General features: G+C 49.7%; 2 protein-coding genes and 1 pseudogene across 6 annotated transcripts; 2 read left to right on the forward strand and 1 right to left on the reverse strand.

The window, feature by feature from the left end:
• Positions 1–59: 59 nt before the first annotated feature.
• UROD (uroporphyrinogen decarboxylase) lies at positions 60–3,503 on the reverse strand. Of its 4 annotated transcripts, none has more exons than XM_023221441.3 (10): positions 3,348–3,503; positions 2,613–2,725; positions 2,417–2,496; positions 2,277–2,339; positions 1,842–2,039; positions 1,558–1,719; positions 1,043–1,180; positions 782–882; positions 620–686; positions 60–292 (listed from the first exon to the last, which is right to left on the reverse strand). In XM_023221441.3, exons 1-10 carry the CDS (start codon positions 3,365–3,367, stop codon positions 131–133), a joined length of 1,104 nt encoding a protein of 367 aa, XP_023077209.1. In that variant the 5' UTR covers positions 3,368–3,503; the 3' UTR covers positions 60–130. The 4 variants fall into 4 exon arrangements, with proteins under 4 accessions (XP_023077209.1, XP_023077211.1, XP_026311519.1 ...); XM_023221443.2 differs by having other exon boundaries at positions 1,842–2,058; positions 3,348–3,491; XM_026455734.2 differs by having other exon boundaries at positions 1,842–2,058; positions 2,277–2,496; positions 3,348–3,492.
• A 507-nt stretch (positions 3,504–4,010) lies between these two features.
• On the forward strand, positions 4,011–13,379 carry HECTD3 (HECT domain E3 ubiquitin protein ligase 3). Of its 2 annotated transcripts, XM_023221437.2 has the most exons (21): positions 4,011–4,786; positions 4,969–5,129; positions 5,391–5,483; positions 5,563–5,698; positions 6,000–6,115; positions 6,211–6,324; positions 6,467–6,549; positions 6,987–7,152; positions 7,371–7,452; positions 8,089–8,271; positions 8,413–8,465; positions 8,629–8,693; positions 8,849–8,952; positions 9,509–9,628; positions 9,742–9,831; positions 11,132–11,338; positions 11,561–11,690; positions 11,804–11,878; positions 12,002–12,083; positions 12,198–12,269; positions 12,362–13,379. In XM_023221437.2, the coding sequence occupies exons 1-21, from the start codon at positions 4,418–4,420 to the stop codon at positions 12,444–12,446; spliced, it is 2,586 nt and encodes an 861-aa protein (XP_023077205.1). In that variant the 5' UTR covers positions 4,011–4,417; the 3' UTR covers positions 12,447–13,379. The 2 variants fall into 2 exon arrangements, with proteins under 2 accessions (XP_023077205.1, XP_023077206.1); XM_023221438.1 differs by lacking the exons at positions 4,011–4,786; positions 4,969–5,129 and adding an exon at positions 5,140–5,209.
• Positions 13,380–23,139: 9,760 nt separating this feature from the next.
• LOC111548663 lies at positions 23,140–23,570 on the forward strand (annotated as a pseudogene).
• Positions 23,571–26,008: the final 2,438 nt, after the last annotated feature.

Below are 26,008 nucleotides of genomic sequence, written 5' to 3' on the forward strand. Positions count from 1 at the left end.
AGGCTAAGAAGAACTGAGGATATGGGCACACATCTTTCACAAACAAAACTACACAACAGTTCAGCTCTGAAACTTTTATTGTCCTGGAAACGATCATCTGTTAGTGGTACTTGAGGGTAAAGGTGTACACTCAGTTCTGCTGAAGCAGACGCGAGTGTTTATGCACAGCATCCACAAAGGCACCCACATGTTCTGGGTCCATGTCAGGATAAAGCCCATGGCCCAGGTTGGCAATGTAGCGCTGTGGACCAAAGTCATCCAGCATCTGCTTCACCAGCTGCCCAATCTCCTCCTGGGGGACCAACAGGGCACTGGCTACAGGAGGACCAGCAAGCTTCTGTCCTCCCTATGTATACTAGTGACAAACGCATATGTAGGTATGCTTCTACTCAGTGTTAATTCATTCAGTCATTCAATAAAATTTATCAGATCCCTAGTCTGGACCCAGGCATGAAGCATAAATACAAATGAACAACAGCAACAAAAAGTCTGGTCTTCCTAGGGCTTATGTTGTACAGAGTAGAAGGACAGACATTTTAGAAAAAGTGCACACAGAATAATACAACAACAGCCACAGGAGTGCACAGTAACAGATACACAGAGGGGCCCTGTCTGTTACCTCAGATGCATACAGGGCACAGGGGTCCAGGTTCCCCTGCAATGTCACCGTCTTCCCCACACACTCCCTGGAAGCAAAGCCAGCGCCACGTTCTGGTAACTGCATACATGGCAGCTCCACACCCCCACCTCAACCTCAAGGCCTCACCCTTCCATAGCTTACCGGGCTTTCTTTGGGGCCACTGTCCAGTCAAGCCCAACCACCTCATAGCCAGCTTGGGACAGCTCCTCCAGGGCAAAATGCCCATCCTTAGCAAAGATGATCTGGAAAAAAAGCAGATCTTAGGCTACAGAGGGCCTTGCTACAACCACTAATCTTTCTTGACTGTACTTCTGCTGCCCTCCAGTGGTCACTCCAGTCCATGCAGGACTTAGCCTGAAAGCTCCACAGGCCCACCTTCACTCAACCCATCCCAGTCCTCACCATGGGCACCGGTGCCAGGCCTGCCTCCCGCAACCTGGCCTTCACTCGCTTGGCCACATCACGGATGTAGGGCAGTGCAAACTTGTTGAAGAGCTGTGGGCCAAGATGCCCTGCATGGGACTCAAACAGCTGCAATGCCTAGTTAGGGTATGGTGAAGAGAAATATGTAACAAAGAGGAAGCTCCCCCCACATACAAAATCCACCTCAATTTTCCCCAAATGACTTCAATCCCTGATACTGCCTGACCCTATAAATCCAGTAATTAAAAAAAAAAAAAAAAAAAAAAAAAAAAAAACTCTACTTTCTCCAGATCCCAGCACTAGCTTTGGTCTCTGAATACTCAGAGCATTAAGCCCCACTGCCAGTGTCAGGATGGGCTTGGCTGCTCAGCTAGATCACTGGAGGCCAAGGTTCTTTCATCCCTGGCATTAAGACCCCTGCCCTCTCAGGTTTAGGACACTTGCTTCTCATCCTTACAGACCAAATCTCAGCCTATTTTTCTCTCAGGACTCACCTGGGCACCAGCTGCCACTTGTCCTACCAGATATGGGACCAGAGCATCAGTGAGGATGCGAAGCAGCTGGTGACTAGCCTGAGGTCTCTGATAGAGCCAGCGCTTGGCCTGAGCCATGGTGCTTGAGCCACCACCCTCAACCATGTATGTCATCAGGGTCCACTACAGAAGGATAGAAAGATGGTGTCACACGTACAGAAGCCAGACTGACCCTTCCTCTGTCTACCCCAGACCTGCCAGAGTAATTTTCCCACGCCGCCAGTCCCTGCCCTGTCCCACATTACTGGGGCACCAGCAAAGCCAATCAGCGGCACACGTCCAGCCAGTCGTTGTCGGGTAAGGGTGATGGCTTGGAACACATAGCCTAGCTCAGAGGCTACCACTGCTGGATCCCGTAGGCGTTCTAGGTCCTGCTCTTCTCTTAGTGGCTCTGGGAAGCTGGGTCCTTTGCCAGGTACCATGGTCACCTCCATGCCCAGTGCCTGGAGGGGGAGAAAACATCTGGGTTCCCAAAATGGAATCCAGGAGGAAAGGTTCTGTTCAGCTCATTCCAGAAGGAAGGAAAAGGAGAATAAAACTGCCAAACTCCATCTCTTTCAACCTTAGTTTTTCCCTCGATCCAGATAGGATAAGTGCTTATTGTAAACCTTGACTGGACTGATAGAAGGATTTTCAAGGGGTCCTTGGATTATATTCCAGGATCAGACTTGGGTAGGTACCTGGGGTACAACAAGGATGTCGGAGAAAATGATGGCAGCATCCAGAGGGAAGCGACGCAGTGGCTGTAGGAAACAGGAGACAGGTTGCTAGGTGGCAGACTGAAGGCATAAATCTTTCCCTCTTTTGTGCACCCCCTCACCTGCAGAGTCAGTTCACAGCAGGCCTCAGGAGAGCGACACGTGCTGAAAAAGTCCTGGGCAGCCCGGGTTTCCCTAAACTCTGCATACAGAGGGAAGACGGGGCTCAGCCTTGAGGCCCTCCAGAGCCCTCCCCTGCCCCTTGAAAACTTTTCGCCTTCCGGAGTTTTATCTAGATTTCCAGGCCCTGACTCTTACCTGGTAAGTAACGGCCTGCCTGGCGCATGCACCAAACGGGAGTGTAGTCTGTTTCCTCTCCCCAGGCTGCTCGCAGGAATGTGTCATTCTTCAGCTCCGGAAAACCCTGAGGTCTGGCGATCAGGTGGGGGCAGGGGTAGGTGTCAGTATGCTAGGCTGGAGGTTGGGTAAAGTGCGGGTTCATAAGGCTGATTCAGTCCAGGACCGCTATCTACCTCCTCCAGGCCAGCTCCCAAACCCTGGCTTTCCGCCCGTTCCGCCTCCTCTCTGCCTATCAGGTGGTGCACAAACTCTAGAAGGGCCCGCCCTGGGGCCTCTTCCCTCCACTTAGTCCCTACTCTCCCAAGCTCGAAGCAACTAGAGGGACTACGGAGAGGGAATGAAGGCCCAGTAAGGATAGTTTGGGGGTCTTCGGACTAGTGAATCTCAGAAATGGGAATGTCACTGGGCTGGTTCAGAGGCTGAGAGATCCCCAGGCTGGGGGATAAAGAGGGATGAGAGTTGATGGTCCCAGAATAGAGATCCTGGTTGGAAATCCTGAGGCATCCCTTGAATTAAGGCCCCTGGGATGAACGTCTCAAAAATCCATGGTTTTAGGATTCAGGATCCCAGCTAACGCAGTCCAGGTTGGGAGATCTCCAAGGCGGGGAAAGGGGAGTACAGGGATAGAGTCCTGAGTTGGAAGACTCAAATTATTAGCTCAACTAGCCACACCGCGTGCTCTGGAGAACTCACCCCAACCCGTTCGCTTCCATGGTCAGCTGTCTGTAACTGGGAGCTCAATCCGCAATTTAACCTGAATGTGAGCCTGCCCCTCCACCGCCCAGTCCAGGCTCCGCCCCTTTCTGTAGGGAACCAAGGGCGTCGCCATGTTGAAGATCACATGATCAGACTCCCGCGACAGCTCCAGGGCTGCCCTGGCTGCTGCCCGTAGGACCCCTACCTTTTTTCACCGTAAAGTCCGCTGTAGCGACGCAACACCAAACGCTCAAAAGAGAACTCCGCTGTAACTATATCTTACGGTGACATGAGGAATTTGTTCTCATCTGACGGTCTGGGTATCCGGAGGCTTGGCTCAAGTCCCACTCATGATTCTAATAGTCTTATTCAGCCAGGCATACTGAGGATGATGGAACCAAGCTGTACAGGAAACTGAAATCGTTATATACTTATATTACCTACTAAGAGCCTGGACCTATAGTAGGTGCAGAGGTTAGCTCTGCTCAAGATAGCCCCGGTCTTTAAGGAGCTATAAGACTGGGAAAACAGAAATCAGTAATCACATTAAAGTGTCCTTGGGATTAGGAGTGACAAACAGAACCCGAATGACTCAAGACTCCTGTCAGTGGCAGGGGAAGGGGCCATTGTCTCAAACATTTTAGTCACACCACCTATAGGATAGGGAGTCCAGCAGATTCGTTGGGAGTAGGAGGAAAAAGAGCAGGCCGAAGAACCAGGAAAATGTTGGCAATGATCCAGGCTAGATAGAATGGTTACTTGAATGAGGGTAGTAGCAGTAGAGATAAAATGGTAGTAGCAAGGAAATGGAGAGAAGGAGATTGATCAGGTAGAAATCACCAATCTTGGGTTTGGTCGGCTGGGTTAGGGTGGCACAGAGGTAGGTAATATGGTTGAGTGTAGGAGTACACAGTGCAATACGGTGAGTGCTGGGGGCGCTTAGTCCAGAACATACGGCGAAGGCTGGCCAAAGGCGGGGCAGGGCGTGGTGGGAAGCTCCTTCCGCGGTCGCGCCAGCTGTTCCCCGGGTAGGGTTGCCCTTAGGCGCTCACCTCCGCCACTTAGCCATGGCGGGTCCTGGCCCTGGCGCGGTGCTGGAGTCCCCGCGGCAGCTGCTGGGCCGCGTGCGCTTCTTGGCGGAGGCAGCGCGGAGCCTCCGCGCTGGACGGCCGCTGCCGGCAGCGCTGGCTTTCGTGCCGCGAGAGGTGCTCTACAAGCTTTACAAGGACCCGGCGGGGCCGTCGCGCGTGCTCCTGCCCGTGTGGGAGGCAGAGGGCCTGGGGTTGCGTGTGGGCGCCGCAGGCCCAGCCCCTGGTACCGGCTCCGGGCCCCTCCGCGCCGCCCGCGACAGCATCGAGCTCCGGCGCGGCGCCTGCGTGCGCACCACAGGCGAGGAGCTGTGCAACGGCCACGGGCTCTGGGTGAAGCTAACAAAGGTGAGCTCTCCCCTGCCCAGGACCAGGTAAAAGACCCGCGGGGCCAGAGAAACCTCTGGCTGTTTCCCTTTCCTCCCCTGTATGGAGTTGGCATTGCATTCGGCGCCCTTTGCCCTGGGTTGGGTAGGACAGGCGGCTGGGCAGTTCCCTGACGGCTGTCCCCATCCGGCGCGTCCCGGCAGGAGCAGCTGGCAGAGCACCTGGGCGACTGCGGGCTGCAGGAAGGCTGGCTGCTGGTGTGCCGCCCGGCGGAGGGCGGAGCCCGCCTGGTACCCATCGACACTCCCAACCACCTCCAGCGGCAGCAGCAGCTCTTTGGCGTGGATTATCGGCCGGTGCTCAGGTCCTGCACTTGAAGGAGCGGGGCTTGCTGTCCGAAGGCCAGGCCAGGAGGGCTTGGGAACACTTCAGCCACATCCTGGGGTGGGTGGGATACTGGAGCGGAGGCAAGGTTAAGAACAGGAAGGGGCGGGACATGAAGGGGGCTTGGGTGGGGCGTCTGGAGACGGGGAGATAGAGCCCAGGAGAAGGCTACACGGCATGGAGGTAGTGTCCTGCTGCCCGCTGATGTCTCCCTTTCCCACTCCCTATTCTGTGCCCACAGGTGGGAACAGGTGGTGGACCTGACATACTCACATCGCCTGGGATCGAGACCTCAGCCGGCAGAGGCATACGCAGAAGCTGTACAAAGGCTACTGTGAGTGAGCTGGAATGGGGTGGGGAGGAAGGAGCTCTGCGTCTGGGCCCAGTCTAATTAGGGGCTTGGGGTTGCTTAGCTATGTACCCCCGACATGGACCTACGAGTGCGACGAGGACCTGATCCACTTCTTGTATGACCACCTGGGCAAGGAGGATGAGAACCTGGGTAGCGTGAAGCAGTATGTGGAGAGCATAGACGTTTCCTCCTACACGGTGGGTGCTGGGGCTCCTCCCACCCCAGGCAAGATATAGTCACACCCCTCAAGGCTAGATCCAGAAAGAACCCCCACCTCCAGGCCAGGACCAAAACAGGGTCCCCACGGGCCACACTCAGTTCGGCTCCCCATCTTGGAAGTCTGTAGGAACCCCTACATACCCAGCGGCCCCCTATCCCATCCAGTTGCCCATTAGCCCAGCTTCACTCTGTTTTCTCTCTGGTGCTCCTGGTCCAGAGCACAAGCCCAGCTCAGGGAGGGAGGGTAACTGCTGACTCCACCTCTCTGCCCCTCCCCAGGAGGAGTTCAACGTATCCTGCCTGACAGACAGCAATGCCGATACCTACTGGGAGAGCGATGGGTCCCAGTGCCAGCACTGGGTACGGCTTACCATGAAGAAGGGCACCATTGTCAAGTAAGTAGGATCTGGGCAGGAGCCTACTTACTTGGATGGGTGAGCCACGTCCCTGTGGGTTCACAAAGACTCACGTTCACACTCCGACCTTTCAGGAAGCTGCTACTCACAGTGGACACCACAGATGACAACTTTATGCCAAAGCGGGTGGTGGTCTATGGGGGCGAAGGGGACAACCTGAAGAAGCTGAGTGACGTGAGCATTGACGAGTGAGCACACTGGCCTGGGGAGGGAAGGAGGGCGTGTTCCAAGCCTAGCCCAGCTTAGAAGCCTAAGTTTGAGTGAGACTCCAGCAGTCTCTGAAGGCCTGAGGCAGGAGGTATCTGAAGTGCCTCACACTCATCTCCTCAGGACCCTGATTGGGGATGTCTGTGTCCTGGAGGACATGACCGTCCACCTCCCGATCATCGAGATCCGCATCGTGGAGTGCCGAGGTGAGGCTTAAGGCTGTAAGGAGGGAAAGAGAGCCTGATGTGGAGATGGGTGCAAACAGACAGTGAGTGTGGAGAGAAGAGGATAGGCTTGGAGTTGGGGTGAAGGTGATGCTGAACTACAGGATTTGGAGCTTTGGGGCCTGAACCAGCTGGGATGTGCCAGGTATAGGCTTGCCTTAAAGCCATACAGGTGGTTGGGCTCACCTGGAAAAGGAACTGAGTTGGGACCCTCAGACATGCCAGCATTATAGTGGAAGACAGAGGAATCAGCAGGAATAGATAAATCAGAGTCAGGTGATAGAAGGTGATCCCGAAGGTCCCAAGTTTCTAGGGTTAAGGGTGACAAAAGGCTGAGCGTTCAAGGAGCCATTCCCAGGTCTGAGGGCCGAGGAGCCAGCAGGTGCCGTAAATGACCTCACTCTGATCCTTTTCCCCAGATGATGGGATTGATGTTCGTCTCCGAGGGGTCAAGATCAAGTCCTCTAGACAGCGGGAACTAGGGTTGAATGCAGACCTGTTCCAGCCGACTAGTCTGGTGCGATATCCACGCCTGGAAGGCACCGACCCTGAAGTACTATACCGCAGAGCTGTCCTCCTGCAGAGGTGGCTGTGGTCCTGAACCTATGGGCCCTTCCCTTCCCCCAACATTGAGCCTTGTGTGTCTGCATGGAGGAGGTTCCCAAGGTTTCATAGTATAAGCTGTTCAAGGGTCAGAGAAGCCCCCAGGTCCTGCCTTCTCCTGTCCCTGTATGTTGGGGAGTTGAGGGTCTTAAATGTATGCCAAACTCTAGCTGCAGTCAATCTTTACCTACCCATGCCAGATTCATCAAGATCCTCGATAGTGTCTTGCACCACCTGGTACCTGCCTGGGACCACACACTGGGCACCTTCAGTGAGATTAAGGTGAGCCGTCCCACCCAGCGCTGGTCTCGGCAGTGCGTTCCCCCTTCCTGCTCATGTAGTTGTTCATGCCTTAGCAGAGTCCCTGAAACCTTCTCTAGGGCAAGACCTTTGCTGGGTCTGGGAACACAGGAAGAAAGCCAGAACAGATGATCCAAATTTAGTGTTTGGGAGGCTGTTGCCCAGATGAGTGTGTGGAATACCCAAGGGCTATTGACAGCACAGGCAGGGCAGGTTGTGTGAAAGGTACATACCGGGAGTTAACAGCAGCTCAAGATAACTTGAGAAAAGTGTACAGGTAGGTGTGAGTATGACAGAGGGATGAGGGTGGGAGGATGTAGGCAGGAGGCAGGTCCTGGTTGCAGAGGGCCCTGTGGGCCAGGCTGTGAAGCAAGGACTTTGTCCCAGGATAGTGGAGCTATTGGAAAGGTAAGCAAGGTAATAACAGTATTAGAATTTTTTTGTTTTAGAAAGCTCTCCCTGGTGGCTGAACTAAGGAAGGGACTGGAGACAAGGACAGGAATGGACTAGACTTGGACTAAAATGGTGGAATTGGATACAGGCAGAGAGGAAAGTTCCAGGGCCTGGACAGAGGCTGACTGCCCACTCATTCCTGCTCTGGCCACTTCTCCTCACTAGCAAGTGAAGCAGTTCCTACTGCTGTCCCGCCAGCGGCCTGGCCTGGTGGCTCAGTGCCTGCGCGACTCAGAGAGCAGCAAGCCCAGCTTCATGCCACGCCTGTACATCAACCGTCGCCTTGCCATGGAACACCGTGCCTGCCCCTCTCGAGACCCTGCCTGCAAGAATGCAGTCTTCACCCAGGTCTGCACCACCTAGGGTCAGACTGAGATAGGATCAGTCAAGGGCCAAGGGGACTAGGCCAAGAGGGACCTGAACGAGTTCTTGGGGCGAGTATGGGGCCAGGTTTTGCTTTCCTGTGACTCCTTTCCTCCTTGCCCCCAGGTATATGAAGGCCTCAAGCCCTCTGACAAATATGAAAAGCCTCTGGACTACAGGTATGGCATGAGAGTGAGGGACTTAAACTCGGGACACCTGTGTGCACACACAACTCCTCGAGGCACCCCTCGCCATGACTGCTTTTCCCAGGTGCTCTCTGAGCTGATGAATTGTGCTGCACCTGGCCCCGCACGATGACATATCTGCCCACGATTTTTGCAGGTGGCCCATGCGCTATGACCAGTGGTGGGAGTGTAAATTCATTGCAGAAGGCATCATTGACCAAGGTGAGGCCCTGAGGGAGGACCTCCAGGATCCTTCCTGCTGTCCTATTAAAGTGGTAGAGGCTTTTCAGAAGCTAATGATGATGGGGGACTTATTCATTACCCCATTATGGGAGCTGGGCTCTTGAGTGCCCAGCTGAGGACATCTGTCATTTCAGGTGGTGGTTTCCGGGACAGCCTCGCAGATATGTCAGAAGAGCTGTGCCCTAGCTCAGCGGATACCCCCGTACCTCTGCCCTTCTTTGTACGCACAGCCAACCAGGTAATCTCCGTTTCCATCTCTGCAAACCTCCCAGGTGCCAGATTGAGCTAGAAAGGGGGCAGAGGAGGGGGCCGGGCGTGGTGGCTCACACCTGTAATCCTAGCACTTTGGGAGGCCAAGGTGGGCAGATCACGAGGTCAGGAGTTCAAGATCAGCCTGGCCAATGTAGTGAAACCCCATCTCTACTAAAAATACAAAAAAAATTAGCCGGGCATGGTGGTACGTGCCTGTAGTTCCAGCTACCTGGGAGGCTAAGGCAGGTGACTCGCTTGAACCTGGGACGTGGAGGTTACAGTGAGCCGAGATCGTACCACTCTACTCCAGCCTGGGTGACATAGTGAGACTCTGTCTCAAAAAAAAAAAAAATAGAAATGGGGCAGAGGAGGGACTGAGTTACTCAGGGCAACATCTGGGCAGACGGGGAGGAGGAGCCACTGTACATTTGAAAGGATCATTTAGTGGAAAATGTTCCCAGTGGAAAATGTGCAGGGAAGTCTTCAGGCCAGGAAAGTAGGGTATATCTCGTGCCACACTGACAGCTCTGTCTCTGGGGCAGGGCAATGGCACTGGTGAGGCCCGGGACATGTATGTGCCCAACCCCTCTTGCCGAGACTTTGCCAAGTATGAATGGATTGGACAGCTGATGGGGGCTGCCCTTCGGGGTAAGGAGTTCCTGGTGAGTAGTCTTATCCACACCCCCGTCTGATCAGCCCTGGCCCCCGAAAGGAAAGGCCAGCCAAATCTGGGCAGCTCAGGCTGAGAAGACAGTGGGGAGTATTTGTCACACAGGTCCTGGCCCTGCCTGGTTTTGTGTGGAAGCAGCTTTCTGGCGAGGAGGTGAGCTGGAGCAAGGACTTCCCAGCTGTGGACTCTGTGCTGGTGAGTAGGACCTGGAAGCAGTGGTTCCTCTGCCCAGCCCCTAAAGGTTGGTCCTCCCTAAGGCTGTTCTGTACCGTGTTCTTTCACCACACACGAGATCCCTCTCCAATCCATCCACTCCCATGGCTTCAACTACTGTCTGAAGACTTGTGACCCCTAAAATCCTGACCTCTAGCCCCAGCCTCTCCTAAGCCTGGGGCCATATATGTATCTGCACCCTCAACGTTTGCCCCAAGGTCGCATCTCAGGCTCAATGTATTCTTTATCTTCTCCCAAGACTGCTCCCCTCTAGGGCTCCTGCCTCAAAAGGACACCATGTCCCACTCCTCCCCATCCCAAAACCCACAGGGCCATCCTTCACCCCTTCTTCTCCCTCACCCCCACATTCTTAAGTCTGTTTCTGTAATCTGTCTGCTTTTCCTATCTCACTGCTATCTCCCTGCCTGGTTGAGGACACCTTTCCTCCTGAGCTAATCAGTTACTAAAAAGCTGGTGTCCCTGTCTCCGTTCTTACCCATTTGGTCTCCATGCAGCCAGAGTCATTCATTTCACTTTCCTTATTTAAACTCATTGGTGGCTCGGCCCTGGACTTAGGATAGAATGCAGAATCTAGGCCGGGCGCGGTGGCTCAAGCCTGTAATCCCAGCACTTTGGGAGGCCGAGATGGGCAGATCACAAGGTCAGGAGATCGAGACCATCCTGGCTAACACGGTGAAACCCCATCTCTACTAAAAAAAAATACAAAAACCTAGCCGGGCGAGGTGGCGGGCGCCTGTAGTCCCAGCTACTCTGGAGGCTGAGGCAGGAGAATGGCGTGAACCCGGGAGGCGGAGCTTGCAGTGAGCTGAGATCCGGCCACTGCACTCCAGCCTGGGCGATAGAGCGAGACTCCGTCTCAAAAAAAAAAAAAAGAATGCAGAATCTATAAAGGCCTTACATGAACCCTGTATCTCCAGCCACTTGGTTCACATTCAGGCTCCAGGCAAATAGTTTCCTTAGGCCTTTTGCTCTTTCCAGCTTTTTCCAAGATGTTCTCTCTCCTAACTTCCCTTATAGCCCAGCCATTATTTGAGTCTCAGCTGAGATGCCATTTCCCACAGGATGCCTCCTCTAGCCTCCAAGGCTTGTTAGGTGTTGTCTTGATGCTTTTACAGCTCTTACACTGACACTCTCATTCCCTGCTGCCTGCATGGTGACTGCCTTGCCTGGCTGTCTCTGCTTCCCTGTGAGCATCTTGTGGAAAGACAGGGACTGTCTCCACAGTGAAAAGGTTACTTCCCTGCCTCTCTCCAACCCCTAGGTGAAGCTCCTGGAAGTGATGGAAGGAATGGACAAGGAGACATTTGAGTTCAAGTTTGGGAAGGAACTAACATTCACCACTGTACTGAGTGACCAGCAGGTGGTGGAGCTGATCCCTGGGGGCGCAGGCATCATCGTGGGATATGGGGACCGTTCTCGTTTCATCCAGCTGGTCCAGAAGGCACGGCTAGAGGAGAGCAAGGAGCAGGTAATACCCAGAGGCCAGTAGAACAGAGAGCTTTGGCCCCTCCTAAGCCCCAGCTCCTGGGACCCAGAGTGCAGCCTGTAGGCCACCCAATACTCCAAGAACTCTGGCCCCCACCATTCCTCGGTGCCACCTTTCTGCTGCTCAGAGGCTACAGTGATGCCCCCCAGTGTAAGGCAGGAGGTGTGCCTTCTTCCCCAGCCAAGCCTTTTACCCACTCTCCAGGTGGCAGCTATGCAGGCAGGTCTGCTGAAGGTGGTGCCACAGGCTGTGCTGGACTTGCTGACCTGGCAAGAGTTGGAGAAGAAAGTGTGTGGGGATCCAGAGGTCACTGTGGATGCTCTGCGCAAGCTCAGTGAGTTCCCCAAGGCAAGGCAGGGCAGGGCAGCACAGCACAGCACAGGGGCTGGGGCTCAAGGACTGGGCAAGATGAGACCCAAGAATGAATGCTGGCCTTGTCTCCACCAGCCCGGTTTGAGGACTTCGAGCCATCTGACTCGCGGGTGCAGTATTTCTGGGAGGCACTGAACAACTTCACCAACGGTCAGTGGAGGAGGGCAGGGTGACACCTGGGTTTGGACTCTGTTGCTGGGATGCAGAGGCAGGGTAGAAGTTGTAGACCCTCCCTCACCATCCACGTGGGCACTGATTTCCTTCTCCCTCCAGAGGACCGGAGCCGCTTCCTGCGCTTTGTCACAGGCCGCAGCCGCCTGCCAGCACGGATCTACATCTACCCAGACAAGCTGGGGTGAGTGCTGGAGGGAGGCCCGAAGGTGCCATGGCCGCTTGCTGTCCTCCCTCCCCACACACGTACATGCGCCTCAACACATCTTCCTGACCTATGGTCCCTCAATGCCCCCAGCTACGAGACCACAGACGCGCTGCCCGAGTCTTCCACCTGCTCCAGCACCCTCTTCCTGCCACACTATGCCAGGTGGGTTTTTTCCTAGGCTTGAGTTGGGGCCCAGGGGAGCCCCATCACCCCGGTAGTGATGGATGGATCTGACCAAGTCCCCATTCCCACAGTGCTAAGGTATGCGAGGAGAAGCTCCGCTATGCGGCCTACAACTGTGTGGCCATTGACACCGACATGAGCCCTTGGGAGGAGTGAGGTGTGCGCAGGCTGCAGGACTGTCAGGACTGCACGTGTCCCTCTTGGCCTTGCCCAGGGCGAAGACACCTTCCCTGCCCTGGTTTGGCTGACATGCTCAGCAAAACCCCGTGTGCCCCGCTCCTGTGTGCAGTTGGAGTGGGGGCAGCTGGCGTGGTCAGGTGAACACTAGTGGCCCAGCCCCGCAGACCCACAAGCCCTACCCGTGCTGGGGCTTGCTTCCTGAGGTATTTCACCTCTTAAGAGGGAATCTTCCACAAGCCCAGCACAAGCTGCCAGGCCTGAGCTACTTGAAGGGGGCCATGTAGGTCCCCAACTCATGGACTTTGCCTCCATTTTCAGCTCTACCTTTTTTCTCCTATTTTCTCTCTGGCTTTCTTCAGCCGTGACTCAAAACATAAAACATTGGAGGTTGGTGGAGGCCCCTCCCCAAGCAAGAAGCCTGGGATGGACAGGGAGTGATAGCCAAACTCCTTGGTCACCTGCTCCAAGAAGGAAGCAGTAGCTGAGCACCTGCCCTCACATCCTGCTCTTTTCCTCCTCTCCCTCCATACCAGAGATGTGAGCTCTGTTCTTCTTCCAACCCAGTCTCAACACACAAAGTGCCACCACCTTCCCACCACCCACATCCACTCAATGTGAACTCTTTACTACCACGACCTCCCCATATTCCTCACTTCTGCATCGCCTCCAGCCTGACTCCCTGTCTGCCCTTTCACCCCCAAGAGTTTGCACAGGTTAAGGCCAGTGATGACCTTTTTGAAATCTGTAATAGCTCCCCTTTCCCCAACTCTAAAGCCTAGACCTTAAACCTATTCCTAGAGCTATGCACACCTCTGCCCCAGTTTACCATTCCTCCCTCGGGGCCTCCATGACACTCCATGAAAAGAAGTTCTTGCATACCAGAAAGTTGAATAAATGGATGAATTCATTCCTTCAGAATGTGTTTATTGGGCCCTGGGTTTAGGCACAGGGATCACAAAGAGAAATCAACTTTAGTGCCCTGCTTGGAGCCAAGAAGATGAATGTGAAGTGCAAGTAGAGGCTTCTCAGTGACAAACGTTGCACAGTTACACATCTGGGGCTGAGCAGGGGCGTGGGACGTGAGGGCCCCACTGCCCAGAAAAGAGAAAACAAGCAAAACAGGCTGGGCTGGCATTTTCTGGCACGGATATGGTGATTTGGAGGAAGGGAGTCCACTTCTGGAACCAAGTGAGCAGAAGAATTTGACGTCATAGAAGACAGAGACTTGGGAGGGCTGACAGACCAGCCAGGTCAGGGTTGTTGACAGAAGTGGAGGCAGTAGCATCTTTATTACCCTGCCCCCAACCCCGTGCGGTCTTTTTGTTTGTTTGTTTGTTTGTTTGGGTCTCTGTTGCCTAGGCTCATGTGCAATGGTGCAATCACAGCTCACTCCAGCCTGGGCCTCCTGGGCTCCAGTGATCCTCCCACCTCAGCCTCCTGAATAGCTGGGACCACAGGTATGCCACCGCTTCTGGGTCATTTTTTGCAGAGATGGGGGTCTCCCTATGTTGAGCAGGTTGTTGTTGTTTTTTTTTTTTTTTTTTGAGACGGAGTCTTGCTCTGTCGCCCAGGAGTGCAGTGGCGCAATCTCCACTCACTGCAAGCTCCAATTCCCGGGTTCACACCATTCTCCTGCCTCAGCCTTCCACGTAGCTGGGACTACAGGCACCTGCCACCGCGCCCGGCTACTTTTTTTTTAATGTATTTTTAGTAGAGACGGGGTTTCACCGTGTTAGCCAGGATGGTCTCGATCTCCTGACCTCGTAATCCGCCTGTCTCAGCCTCCCAAAATGCTGGGATTACAGGCTTGAGCCACCGCGCCCGGCCGAGCAGGTTGTTCTTAAACTCCTGGCGTCGGGCATTCCTCCCACCTAAGCCTCCCAGAGTGCTAGGATTATAGGCCTGAGTAGTCTTCAAGAACAAGTACCTGGGGCCAGACACGGTGACTCACACCTGGAATTCCAGCACTTTGGGAGGCTGAGGTGGGCAGATCACTTGAGCCCAGGAGTTGGAGATCAGCCTGGCCAACATGGTGAAACCCTGTCTCTATTAAAAATACAAAAATGAGTAGGGCTTGGTACGTGTCTGTGGTGCCAGTTACTTGGGAGACTGAGGTGGGAGGATCGCTTGAGCCCGGGAGGTGGAGGTTGCAGTGAGCCAATTGTGCCCCTGCACTCCAGCCTGGGCAACAGAGTGAGACCCTGTATCAAAAAAAAAAAAAAAGGTCGGGCGCTGTGGCTCATGCCTGTAATCCCAGCACTTTGGGAGGCCAAGGTGGGCGGATCACGAGGTCAGGAGATCGAGACCATCCTGGCTAACATGGTGAAACCCCGTCTCTACTAAAAATACAAAAAAAATCAGCCGGGTGTGGTGGCGGGTGCCTGTAGTCCCAGCTACGCGGGAGGCTGAGGCAGGAGAATGGCATGAAGCCGGGATGCAGAGCTTGCAGTGAGCGGAGATCGTGCCTCCGCACTCCAGCCTGGGTGACAGAGTGAGACTCCATCTCCAAAAAAAGAAAGGGAGTATCTGGGAGAACCCTGTGTATGAACAGCCCCCCTACACCCCCACAGTGGCCAGTCACACCCTCAAGTACAGCCCCAGGGCCCCAGTCGTATCAGAGTCCAGGTACAATGTGAGACCTTGTGGTGGCTGATTGCCCAGAGAAGTGGCTTGCGCGGAGTCTCGCCCTGGCAACTCTTTCCATTCCTGTCCTCTAGGGCGCACCCTGACGCTGCCCTAGTTGGGAAACTTACTGTGCAAGAGGTTGATATCTGCCTGCACCATGTACACCCTGAGGCCTGTCCCAAAACACGGAACTTAATAGCTCAGTCTCTCGGCTGCCACCTCCTCCCCTGGCCCCCTGCACCTTGGGTGGTGAACCCCCTTCCCTCCCAGGGAGCAGAAGGCGTGGAAACCCGCAGGGCCACCACTCCCACCCAGCTCTGCTTTTCCCAGGTCAGAGGTGCACCTCTTCCTTCTCTCCCTTCAGGAAAGGGCCCGGGCCACATGCACCTACAGGTAGCCAGTTTCTGTGCCTAGTATGGTCACACGAAGTCTTTAGTCCCTCTTTTACTCACACTGTATATTTCGTAGCCTGCATTTAACCATTCATTCATTCATTCAATAAACTAATATGCATCAAGCACCTAGGTCAGGCACTACACTAGGTGAATGGATAAAATAGTGGCTAAAGCAGTGATAATTTTTACCCTCATGGGATTTAAACTCTAATGGGAGAGACACATATAAACAAAGAGTTCCATAAACAACACTTAACATTTTTGTAAAAGCTACAAAGAAGTGAAAATTGTTAGGGGACAAAACAGGATCGTTCTAACCAATGCAGCTCAATGAAATGTGAAATTCCTAAGGCGTGTAACTGGACACAAAGGTCAACTGAGAAGCCTGTTGAGTACTGTGTTGCTGGAGTGTAAAGGGAGGAGAGAAATGAGACTCCGGCCTTATAAGGCCAGTTTTAGGATTTTATAGTGAGCAGCCCTGAGGGCGTTAAGCAAGAAAGTGACATAACTATATTTGCCTTGGTGGAAGGAGACAGGTGGCAGGGATTAATCAAAGCAGGAAATGATGACGACTGGGACAAGGGGGCACTCATTTTAACCATTAGTATTATTATTATTATTTATATAGAGTCTCATTGTCACCCAGGCTGGAGTGCAGTGGTGCAATCTCAGCTCACTGCAACCTCCGCCTCCCGGGTTCAAATGATTCTCCTGCCCCAGCCTCCCGAGTAGCTGGGATTACAGGCGCCCGCCACCAGGCCCAGCTAAATTTTGTATTTTTAGTAGAGATGGGGTTTCACCATGTTGGCCAGGCTGGTCTCGAACTCCTGACCTCATGTGATGTGCTTGCCTCAGCCTCCCAAAGTGCTGGGATTACAGGCGTGAGCCAGTGTGCCTGGCTGACCATTATTTTTATAGGTGGCAATTGTATTCCATTATAAGGAACTTTCATAATTTGTATTTATTTTAAAACCTCTACAGATGGACATTAAGATAGTTCACAAATTTTCAACACCAGAAACTACAGATGTTGCAATAAACATCCTCATGCATATACCATTGCAATATCTATTTATTTCCTTAGAATAACTTCTTTTTTTTTTGAGACGGAGTCTCCCTCTGTTTCCCAGGCTGGAGTGCAGTGGCATGATCTTGGCTCACTGCAAGCTCTGCCTCTTGGGTTCACACCATTCTCCTGACTCAGCCTCCCAAGTAGTTGGGACTACAGGCGCCTGCCACCACACCCAGCTAATTTTTTTGTATTTTTAGTAGAGATGGGGTTTCACTGTGTTGGCCAGGATGGTCTTGATCTCCTGACCTTGTGATCCACCCACCTTGGCCTCCCAAAGTGCTGGGATTACCAGCGTGAGCCACCACGCCCAGCCTAGAATAACTTCTTAAAATCATCAAACTGCAAAACTGCCCTGTAAAAAGAATGAATCAATTTTCATTCCCTCTAATGTCGATTTCCTAAAATCTCACCACCCTTGAACATTAACACTTAAAAATGTTTTCTGTCAGTTCAGTGTGCTGGGAAATGGTAAAATTGTTATGTTTTATTTGCATTGTTTTGTTTAGTATATGGAGCCATTATTTTTCTTCTTTATGAGCTACCTTCGTATATTTTTGTCCATTTTTCTGTTGTTTTCATTATATTTTTCTTAATGATTTTTAGCAACCTTTGCATGGTACTAAAATAATAAAAGCTTGGTAGTTGCTGATCATCCTCTTAGCAAAGCACTGTGCTGTGTAACATATATTCACTGTCTTGTTTTATCTTTTCAACAACTCCGTGAAGTAAATACTTATTATTATGCCCCTTTCCAGATGAGAAACCTAGAGCAACGAGGAATTAAATTACTTGCCCAGGATAAGTGGTTAAGTGATGGAGATTAGGATGGTAGTCTGCCAGCTCCAAAGCCTACTGACTCAAGTCACTAAGGTGTTACATCCTAACCCCTTTGTCTGTCATGTCAGATATTGCAAATGTTTTCATAGTCTGTCCTTTGCCTTTTAATTTCATGTATGTTCTTTTCTAATGTAAAAAGTTCAAAATTTTTTGAATAATTTTTTTTTTTTTGAGATGGAGTTTCGCTGTTGTTGCCCAGGCTGGAGTGCAATGGCACGATCTCTGCTCATCACAACCTCCACCTACTGGGTTCAAGCAATTTTCCTGCCTCAGTCTCCTTAGTAGCTAGGATTATAGGCATGTGCCACCATGCCTGGCTAAGTTTGTATTTTTAGTAGAGACGGGGTTTCTCCACATTGGTCAGGCTGCTCTCGAACTCCTGACCTCAGGTGATCAGTTCGCCTCGGCCTCCCAAAGTGCTGGGATTAGAGGCATGAGCCACTGCGCCCAGCCAAATTTTTTTATTTATTTATTTTTGTTATGATTTTATTTTAGACAGGGTCACTCTGTCCCCCAGGCTGGACTGTAGTGGCATAAGCTTGGCTCACTGCAACCTCCACCTCCAGGCCAGGCGATCCTCCCACCTCAGCCTCCCAAGTAGCTGGGACTACAGGCATGCACCACCACACCCAGCCAACTTTTTTTTTTCTTTCTTTCTTTCTTTTTTTTTGTAGAGCTAGGGTCTCAGCATGTTGCCTAGGCTGGTCTTGAACTCCTGGGCTCAAGCAGTCGGCCCGCCTCAGCCTCCCAAAGTGCTAGGATTACAGGCATGAGCCACCACGCCTGGCCAATAATTTTTTATTTTTAATTTTTGTGGGTACATAGTAGGTTTATATATTTATGGGGTACGTGAGATGTTTTGATACAGGCATGCAATGTGTTATAGTCACATCAGGGTAAATGGGGGTATCCATCCCCTCAAGCATTTATCCTTTGTGTTGCAAACAATCCGTTTATACCGTTTTAGTTGGTTTGGTTTGGTTTGGTTTTTTGAGAGAGTCTTGCTCTGCAGGCTGGAGTGCAGTGGTGCGATCTCAGCTCACTACAACCTCCACCTCCCGGGTTCAAGCGATTATCCCACCTCAGCCTCCCAAGTAGCTGGGCCTACAGGTGCCAGCCACCATGCCTGGCTAATTTTTGTATTTTTAGTACAGATGGGGTTTCACCATGTTGGCCAGGCTGGTCTTGAACTCCTGATCTCAGGTGATCCGCCCACCTCAGCCTCCCGAAGTGCTGGGATTACAGATGTGAACCACCATGCCTGACCTCTTTTAGCTGTTTTAAAGTGTGCAATGAAATTATTATTGACTATAATCACCCTGTTGTGCTGTCAAACACAAGGCATTACTCATTCAGACTCTTTTTTGTACTCGTTAACCATCTTTATCTCCCCCTAATCTCCCCGTTCCCCTTCCCAGCCTCTGGTAACCATCTTTCTACTCTCCATCTCTATGGATTCAATTGTTTTGATTTTTAGACCTCAACATGTTTATGAGCTCAAAATTTTTTCTTTATGGAAAAACCTATATTGGATATATACCATGGGGAGGCAATATACTGTTATATACTAGTTAAGAGCACATTCTTTGGAGTCAGCTTGACTATATCCATATTCTGGCTATGCCACATACTAGCTGTTGACCATGGGCAAGTTGCTTAACCTTCCTGTGCCTCAGATTCCACCTTTAAATTTATTTATTTATTTTTTGAGACGGAGTTTTGCTCTTGTTGCCCAGGCTGGAGTGCAATGGCATGAGCTCTGCTCACCGCAACCTCCACGTCCCAGGTTCTGGGCCAAAATCAACTTTTTTTAGATTCCACATATAAGTGAGATCATACAGTGTCTTTCTTTTTGTGCCTGGCTTATTTCACTTAGCATAATGTTCTCCAGTTCCACCCATGCTGTTATGAATGACAGAAGATATTTCTTTTTAAAGGCTGTATAATATTCCTCTGTGTGTGTGTGTGTGTGTGTGTGTGTGTGTGTGTGTGTGTGTGTACTGTTTATCCACTGATACACACTAAGGTTACTTCCTTATTTTGGCTATTGTGAATAATGCTGAAATGAACATGGGAGTGCAGATATCTCTTCAACATTCTGATTTCAATTTCTTTGGATATATACCCAGATGTGGTATTGCTGGATCATAAGGTAATTCTTTTTTAGTGTTATGGTTTTTGGATTTTGCTTGTTTATTTGTTTGCTTGTTGAGGAAAGGTCTCATTCTATTGCCCAGGCTGGAGTGCAGTGACACCATCTTGGCTCACTGCAACCTCAATCTCCTGGGCCTAAGCCATTCTCTGACCTTGGCCTCCCGAAGTGCTGGGATTTCAGGTGTGAGCCACGGTGCTAGGCTCCAATTTAAAAACAAGGGAAAAATCAACCAGTTGAAAGGTCGTTCTCCATAAAGGGGAAAAAAATCACCAAATTGATCAAATCACTTATTTTTTAAAAGTTACTCAACATTTTAGAACATGAATGCCCAGATTCTGACCTTTAAAACCACCAGTGAAGAATATTCTGTGTGCTTGAAAAGAAATACTAAAGTTCTAATTAATGAAAACTGTTTCCAAGTTCCTTTTGTTCAATACCGTAGCATCATTTTACCTCTAACTTATCATGGATCTATTGGGCAATTACTGGGTTTTTGTACAAAAATACAGCACAAGGCTGGGTGCAGTGGGTCACGCCTGTAATCCTAGTTCTTTAGGAGGCTGATGTGGGGGGATATCTTGAGCCCAGGAGTTCGAGACCAGCCTTGGCAACATAGTCAGAACTTGTCTCTACTAAAAACAAAAATTTTAATTAGTGAGGCATGGTGGCAGGCACCTGTAGTCACAGCTACTCTGGTGGCTGAGGTGGGAAGATCACTTAAGCCCAGCAGGTGAAGGCTGCAGTGAGCTGTGACCGTGCCACTGCGCTTCAGCCTGGGTGACAGAGCAAGACCCTGTCTCAGTCAATCAACAAAATGCAAATATTTTAGGACCTGCAATTGTTTGCCGAAGTGGAATTTCTTTTTTCATTTGTATCTTTCATTCACTACTCTAAAAACAATAATTCCCCGCCCCACTGACAAGTCTCTGGCCAAATGGAGTAGATGAATATTGTGAGGTGGCCAGCAAATTCCCAGCGAGATCTCTAGCACACCGTGGGAAGAGTGTTTGTGAGCCAAGGCCCAAATTTTGAAAGGTTTCTTTTGTCTTCCACAGTTTAGAGAGCTTGCCCTTGTTAAGTTATTCCCCCACCACATATGAACACACAAACACACACACACATATATACACACAAATATCCCTTAGGGAAGAAATGAGAATAATTGAGGTCAAGATGAAACAAACATTTCAGGAAATACCCTGTATTTAATAAGCATTTATTAAGTATCACCTGTGTACTTAATAAATAATAATAATAAATAAGCATGGGGTTAGGCATGGATAATAATATGAATTGACAGTGAGGAGGAAAGTTCAGAAGAAGAGATGCTGTCAGCAACCTGGCTCTCAGCCCAGTTTTCCCACCACCAAATGGGAAGTCAAGGGAAAATCGTAAGATTTCAATTCATCCAGTATTATTCACTGAGCATGTCCCAGATTCTATGCTAGGTCCCGGGGAGACAGGAACAAATAAGATATAGCACTTATCTTCAAGGCGCTCCTAGTGTGATAAAGACATGGAAAAGAGGATGACAGTCCTTTATGGTGAGTGCCATAATGTAAGTCCTAGAAGCAGTAAGAGCCAGGAGGAATCCATAAGGCAGTAGTTTTTCAAATGTGCTCCATGGGTTCCTGAGAATCCCTAAGACCCTTTCAGGGGATCTGTGAGGTCAGAACTATTTTCATAATAATATTAAAATATATTTATGTTTTTCATTGTATTGATATTTGCATTGATGGTGCCAAAGCAATGGTGGGTAAAACTTCTGGTGCTTTACTGAGCATGAATCGAAGCATTGGCACCAAACTGTACAATAGTCATTTTATTTTTTAGACCTATACACTTGCAATAAAAGTAAGAATAAACAATGGCCGGGAGCGGTGGCTCAAGCCTGTAATCCCAGCACTTTGGGAGGCCGAGATGGGTGGATCACGAGGTCAGGAGATCAAGACCATCCTGGCTAACACGGTGAAACCCCGTCTCTACTAAAAAATACAAAAAATTAGCTGGGCACGGTGGTGGGCGCCTGTAGTCCCAGCTACTCAGGAGGCTGAGGCTGGGGCAGGAGAATGGTGTAAACCTGGGAGGCGGAGCTTGCAGTGAGCTGAGATCCGGCCACTGCACTCCAGCCTGGGTGACAGAGCAAGACTCCATCTCAAAAAAAAAAAAAAAAAAAAAGAATAAACATTAAGGCCAGGCGCAGTGGCTTACCCCTGTAATCCTAGCACTTTGGGAGGCTGAGGTAGGAGGATCCCTTGAGCCAAGGAGGCAGAGGTGCCAAGATCATGCCACTCTACTCTAGCCTGGTCAACAGAGCAAGACCCTGTCTTAAAGAAAAAAAAAAAAATTGGCCAGGCACAGTGGCTCATGCCTGTAATCCCAACACTTTGGGAGGCCGAGACGAATAGATCACTTGAGGTCAGGAGTTTGACACCAGCCTGGCCAACGTGGTGAAGCCCCATCTCCACTAAAAATAAAAAAATTAGCCGGGTGGTGCATGCCTGTAATCTCAGCTACTAGGGAGGCTGAGGCAGGAGAATTGCCTGAACCTGGGAGGTGGAGGGTGCAGTGAGCCGAGATCATGCCACTGTACTCCAGCCTGGGCAACACAGTGAGACTCTGTCTCAAAAACAAAAAGAGGCCAGGCATGGTGGTTCACACCTGTAATCCCAGCACTTTGGGAGGCTGAGGCCAGGAGGTCAGGAGATCGAGACCATCCTGGCTAACACAGTGAAACCCCATCTCTACTAAAAACACAAAAACAAAATTAGCTGGGCATGGTGGCGGGTGCCTGTAGTCCCAGCTACTCAGGAGGCTGAGGCAGGAGAATGGCGTGAACCTGGGAGGCAGAGCTTGCAGTGAGCCGAGATCGCGCCACTGCACTCCATCCAGCCTGGGCGAAAGAGTGAGACTCCTCTCAAAAAAAAAAGAAAGAAAAAAAAAATTAAACAAAGTCAGTTACACTTAAGAAGGTCTTTGATTAAGCAGTAAACTATATTAATTTTATTAAACCTTGGCCTGGGTACATGTCTTTTTTTTTTTTTTTTTTTGAGATGAAGTCTCACTCTGTTGCCCAAGTTGGAGTGCAATGGTGTGATCTCAGCTCACTGAGACCTCCACCTCCCGGGTTCAAGTGATTCTCCTGCCTCAGCCTCCCAAATAACTGGGAATACAGGCACACGCCACCACGCCCAGCTAATTTTTGTATTTTTAGTAGAGACAGGGTTCCACTCTATTGGCCAGGCTGGTCTTGAACTCCTGACCTCATGATCCACCCGCCTCGGCCTCCCAAAGTGCTGGGATTACAGGCGTGAGCTACCATGCCCAGCCCATGTCTCTCTCTCTCTCTTTTTTTTTTTTGCTACCAAATATCCTAGTTTACGAGTACGTGTCTTTTTAATACTCTATATAATGAGGTGGGAAGTACTCATTTAGCCCTTCTGTGCATACAAAAGAAGTATGATTGTTGTCTCCAAGAGAAACAGTTTTGTGATAGTTTGAGCTGCACATTGAACTACTGCTTTTTCATGGAGCACTATATTTAATCGAAAGAACAAGTGGAGGTGGCTGCACAGTCATGGTGGAGGTGACCAAAGCCACATAATGTCCGTAGTTCATTCATCCATCCACGCCAAATGGATCGTGGAGAAGGTGATTGGGACAAAAGTGCAAAAGACTGCCAAAGTGAGAGTGCCCAGGCTTGTTCTGGATGCCTATTTATTAAAGTATTATAATAAGCGGAAAACCCACTTTGCTCATGATGCCCTTCAGCAGTGCGCAGTTGGGAATATTGTGCTTCTCAGAGCTTTACCTGTTCCACAAAGCATGTGAAACATGAACTGGCTGAGATTGTTTTCAAAGTTGGAAAAATCATAGATCCAGTGACAGGAAAGCCCTGTGCAGGAATTACCTACCTGGAGAGTCCATTGAGTTCGGAAGCCACCCAGTTAAGCAAAAATCTGGAAGAACTTAATGTCTCTTCAGCACAGTGGAGGGAGAGTGGAAGAAGGAGCTAAAGGGAAAGATTGACATGTTTATGTTATGGAAAAAGAAATTTTTCTAAGTTTCATCACAAACTGTGTCCAGTTTATCTGTGGTGTTTATGAAATAGCTAAAAGCAAATGAAGGTTTTTCATTAAAAAGAAAAAGAAAGAAAGAACAACTGACCAACTATGCCTGCCAATGTATAAACAAAGTGAGCCAGTTACTTCAAGGGAAACCACTAACAGTATTTGCTGCCAATGATAATATTTGAGCTTTGAAGAGAAAATTAGAATTGTTTGTTTGTTTTTTGTTGTTTTTTTGTTTTGTTTTGTTTTGTTTTTGAGATGGAGTCTTGCTCTGTCGCCCAGGCTGGAGTGCAGTGGCATGATCTCGGCTCACCGCAAGCTCCGCCTCCCAGGTTCATGCCATTCTCCTGACTCAGCCTCCCGAGTAGCTGGGACTACAGGCGCCCGCCACCATGTCCAGCTAATTTTGTATTTTTAGTGGAGACGGGGTTTCACTGTGTTAGCCAGGATGGTCTCGATCTCCTGACCTCGTGATCCGCCTGCCTCGGCCTCCCAAAGTGCTGGGAGTACAGGCTTGAACCACCATGCCTGGCCAAAAATTAGAATTTTATAAAACTTGTATCTGTCATCATCAGTTTCCCAGCTTTTCAATATTTAAGAATTTTTCTGATGAGATTGTTAGTAATATTAACAAATGCGATTTAAAAATATTGTATAATAAGTCAATGTTAGGAAGATCTGCTTAACTCTGTGAACTAATATTTTACATATTATTAGTATACCAAGTTGCAAGGTCATGCATGGGTAAAATGTCCATTCAAAGTGCAAGTATTGTAACAAAGTACAAAATGTTCATTGATATAATTTCCGATTCTACATTGCAACAAACCTTTAACAAACTACCACTTGTTGAATTTTGGTATAGTATCAAAGAATATCTAAAATTATCTGAAAAGGTTATTAAAAGCTCTATCTCTTGCCAACTATGTATCTATGTGAAGTCACATTTTTATGATATAATTAGACCAAAATAATATATCACAGTAATGGAAAAATCAAGCTGTTTTCTGTTAAGCCAGTCACTAAAGAGACTTCAAAAAGGTGAAACAATGGCATTCAGCTCACTAAACTTTGTGTTTTGAAAATGTAGTTGGCCTGGCACAATGGCTCATGCATGTAATCCCAGCACTTGGGAGGTCAAGGCAGGCAGATCACCTGAGGTCAGGAGTTTGAGACTAGCCTCATCAACATGGAGAAACCCCGTCTCTACTACAAATACAAAATCAGCTGGGTGTGGTGGCGCATGCCTGTAAATTCCAGTTATTTGGAGGCTGAGACAGGAGAATCACTTGAACCCAGGGTGCAGAGGTTGCAGCAAACTGAGATCGTGCCGTTGCGCTCCAGCCTGGGCAACAAGAGCAAAACTCCGTCTCAAAAAAAAAAAAGAATTTTTGATATGGTAAATATTGATAAATACAATCCATATAAACAAAAGCTTTCTGGGGTCCTCAGTAATTTTTAAGTATAAAGAGTCCAGAGATGAAAAAGTTTGAGAATTGTTGCCCTCAGGGAATAATTTAAAATGAGTTTAAATTGAAGCAATCTCTCAACTACTTTCCACAGTAGAAGAGAAAGCCCTCTAGTTCCTTGAAAAACATTTGCTAGTTTAAACATAAGGATTTGAAATGGATGGCAGATACGGGGCTGACTGCTGTTCTTACTTATAATTTCTTATTTATAATTAGTTCTTACCTCAAAACCATGCTGTAATTTCCAAAGCTTGGTTGAGGTAACACCAAAGAGGGAATATCTCTATGTTTCCATAGAGGGGTAGTCAGACTTCAGGCCTCCTGTGGCCAGATCAATCAGTTCATGGCAAGGCAAAGATAGGCTGGTTTTAGGATATGAGTCCCCTTTTTTTTTTTTTTTCTCAGGGTCTAAGCAGACCTCCTTCTGGAAAAAATGACAAGTCCTAATCACTGACTGCTATATCTGCAACACCAAGCATCTAAGACACTGCTTGGCATATATTAGGCACTCAATAGATATTGTTGAAGCCAGTCCTCCATGGCACATACCTGTAGTCCTAGCTACTTGGGAAGCTGAGGCAAGAGGATCGTTGAACCCAGGAGTTTGAGTCCAGCCTGGGCAGCATAAGCTGACCTCATTTCTAAAAATAAATGAATAAATATTGTTAAATGAAGTCAAGCTCCTTTATTTTTATTACAGAAATCATACTCTACCTTTTAGCTGGCAGGGAAGTAAAGCAACTCAAGATTTAAGAGATGAATCAGGCCTGGCACAGTGGCTCACACCTGTAATCCCACCACTTTGGGAGGCCGAGGCGGGCAGATCACTAGGTCAGGAGTTCAAGACAATCCTGGCCAATCTGACAAAACCCCATCCCTACTAAAAAATACAAGTATTAGCCAGGCGTGGTGCCA

The sequence above is a fragment of the Piliocolobus tephrosceles genome, chromosome 1 (genome assembly GCF_002776525.5).
Source record: "Piliocolobus tephrosceles isolate RC106 chromosome 1, ASM277652v3, whole genome shotgun sequence".
Lineage (NCBI taxonomy): Eukaryota > Metazoa > Chordata > Mammalia > Primates > Cercopithecidae > Piliocolobus > Piliocolobus tephrosceles.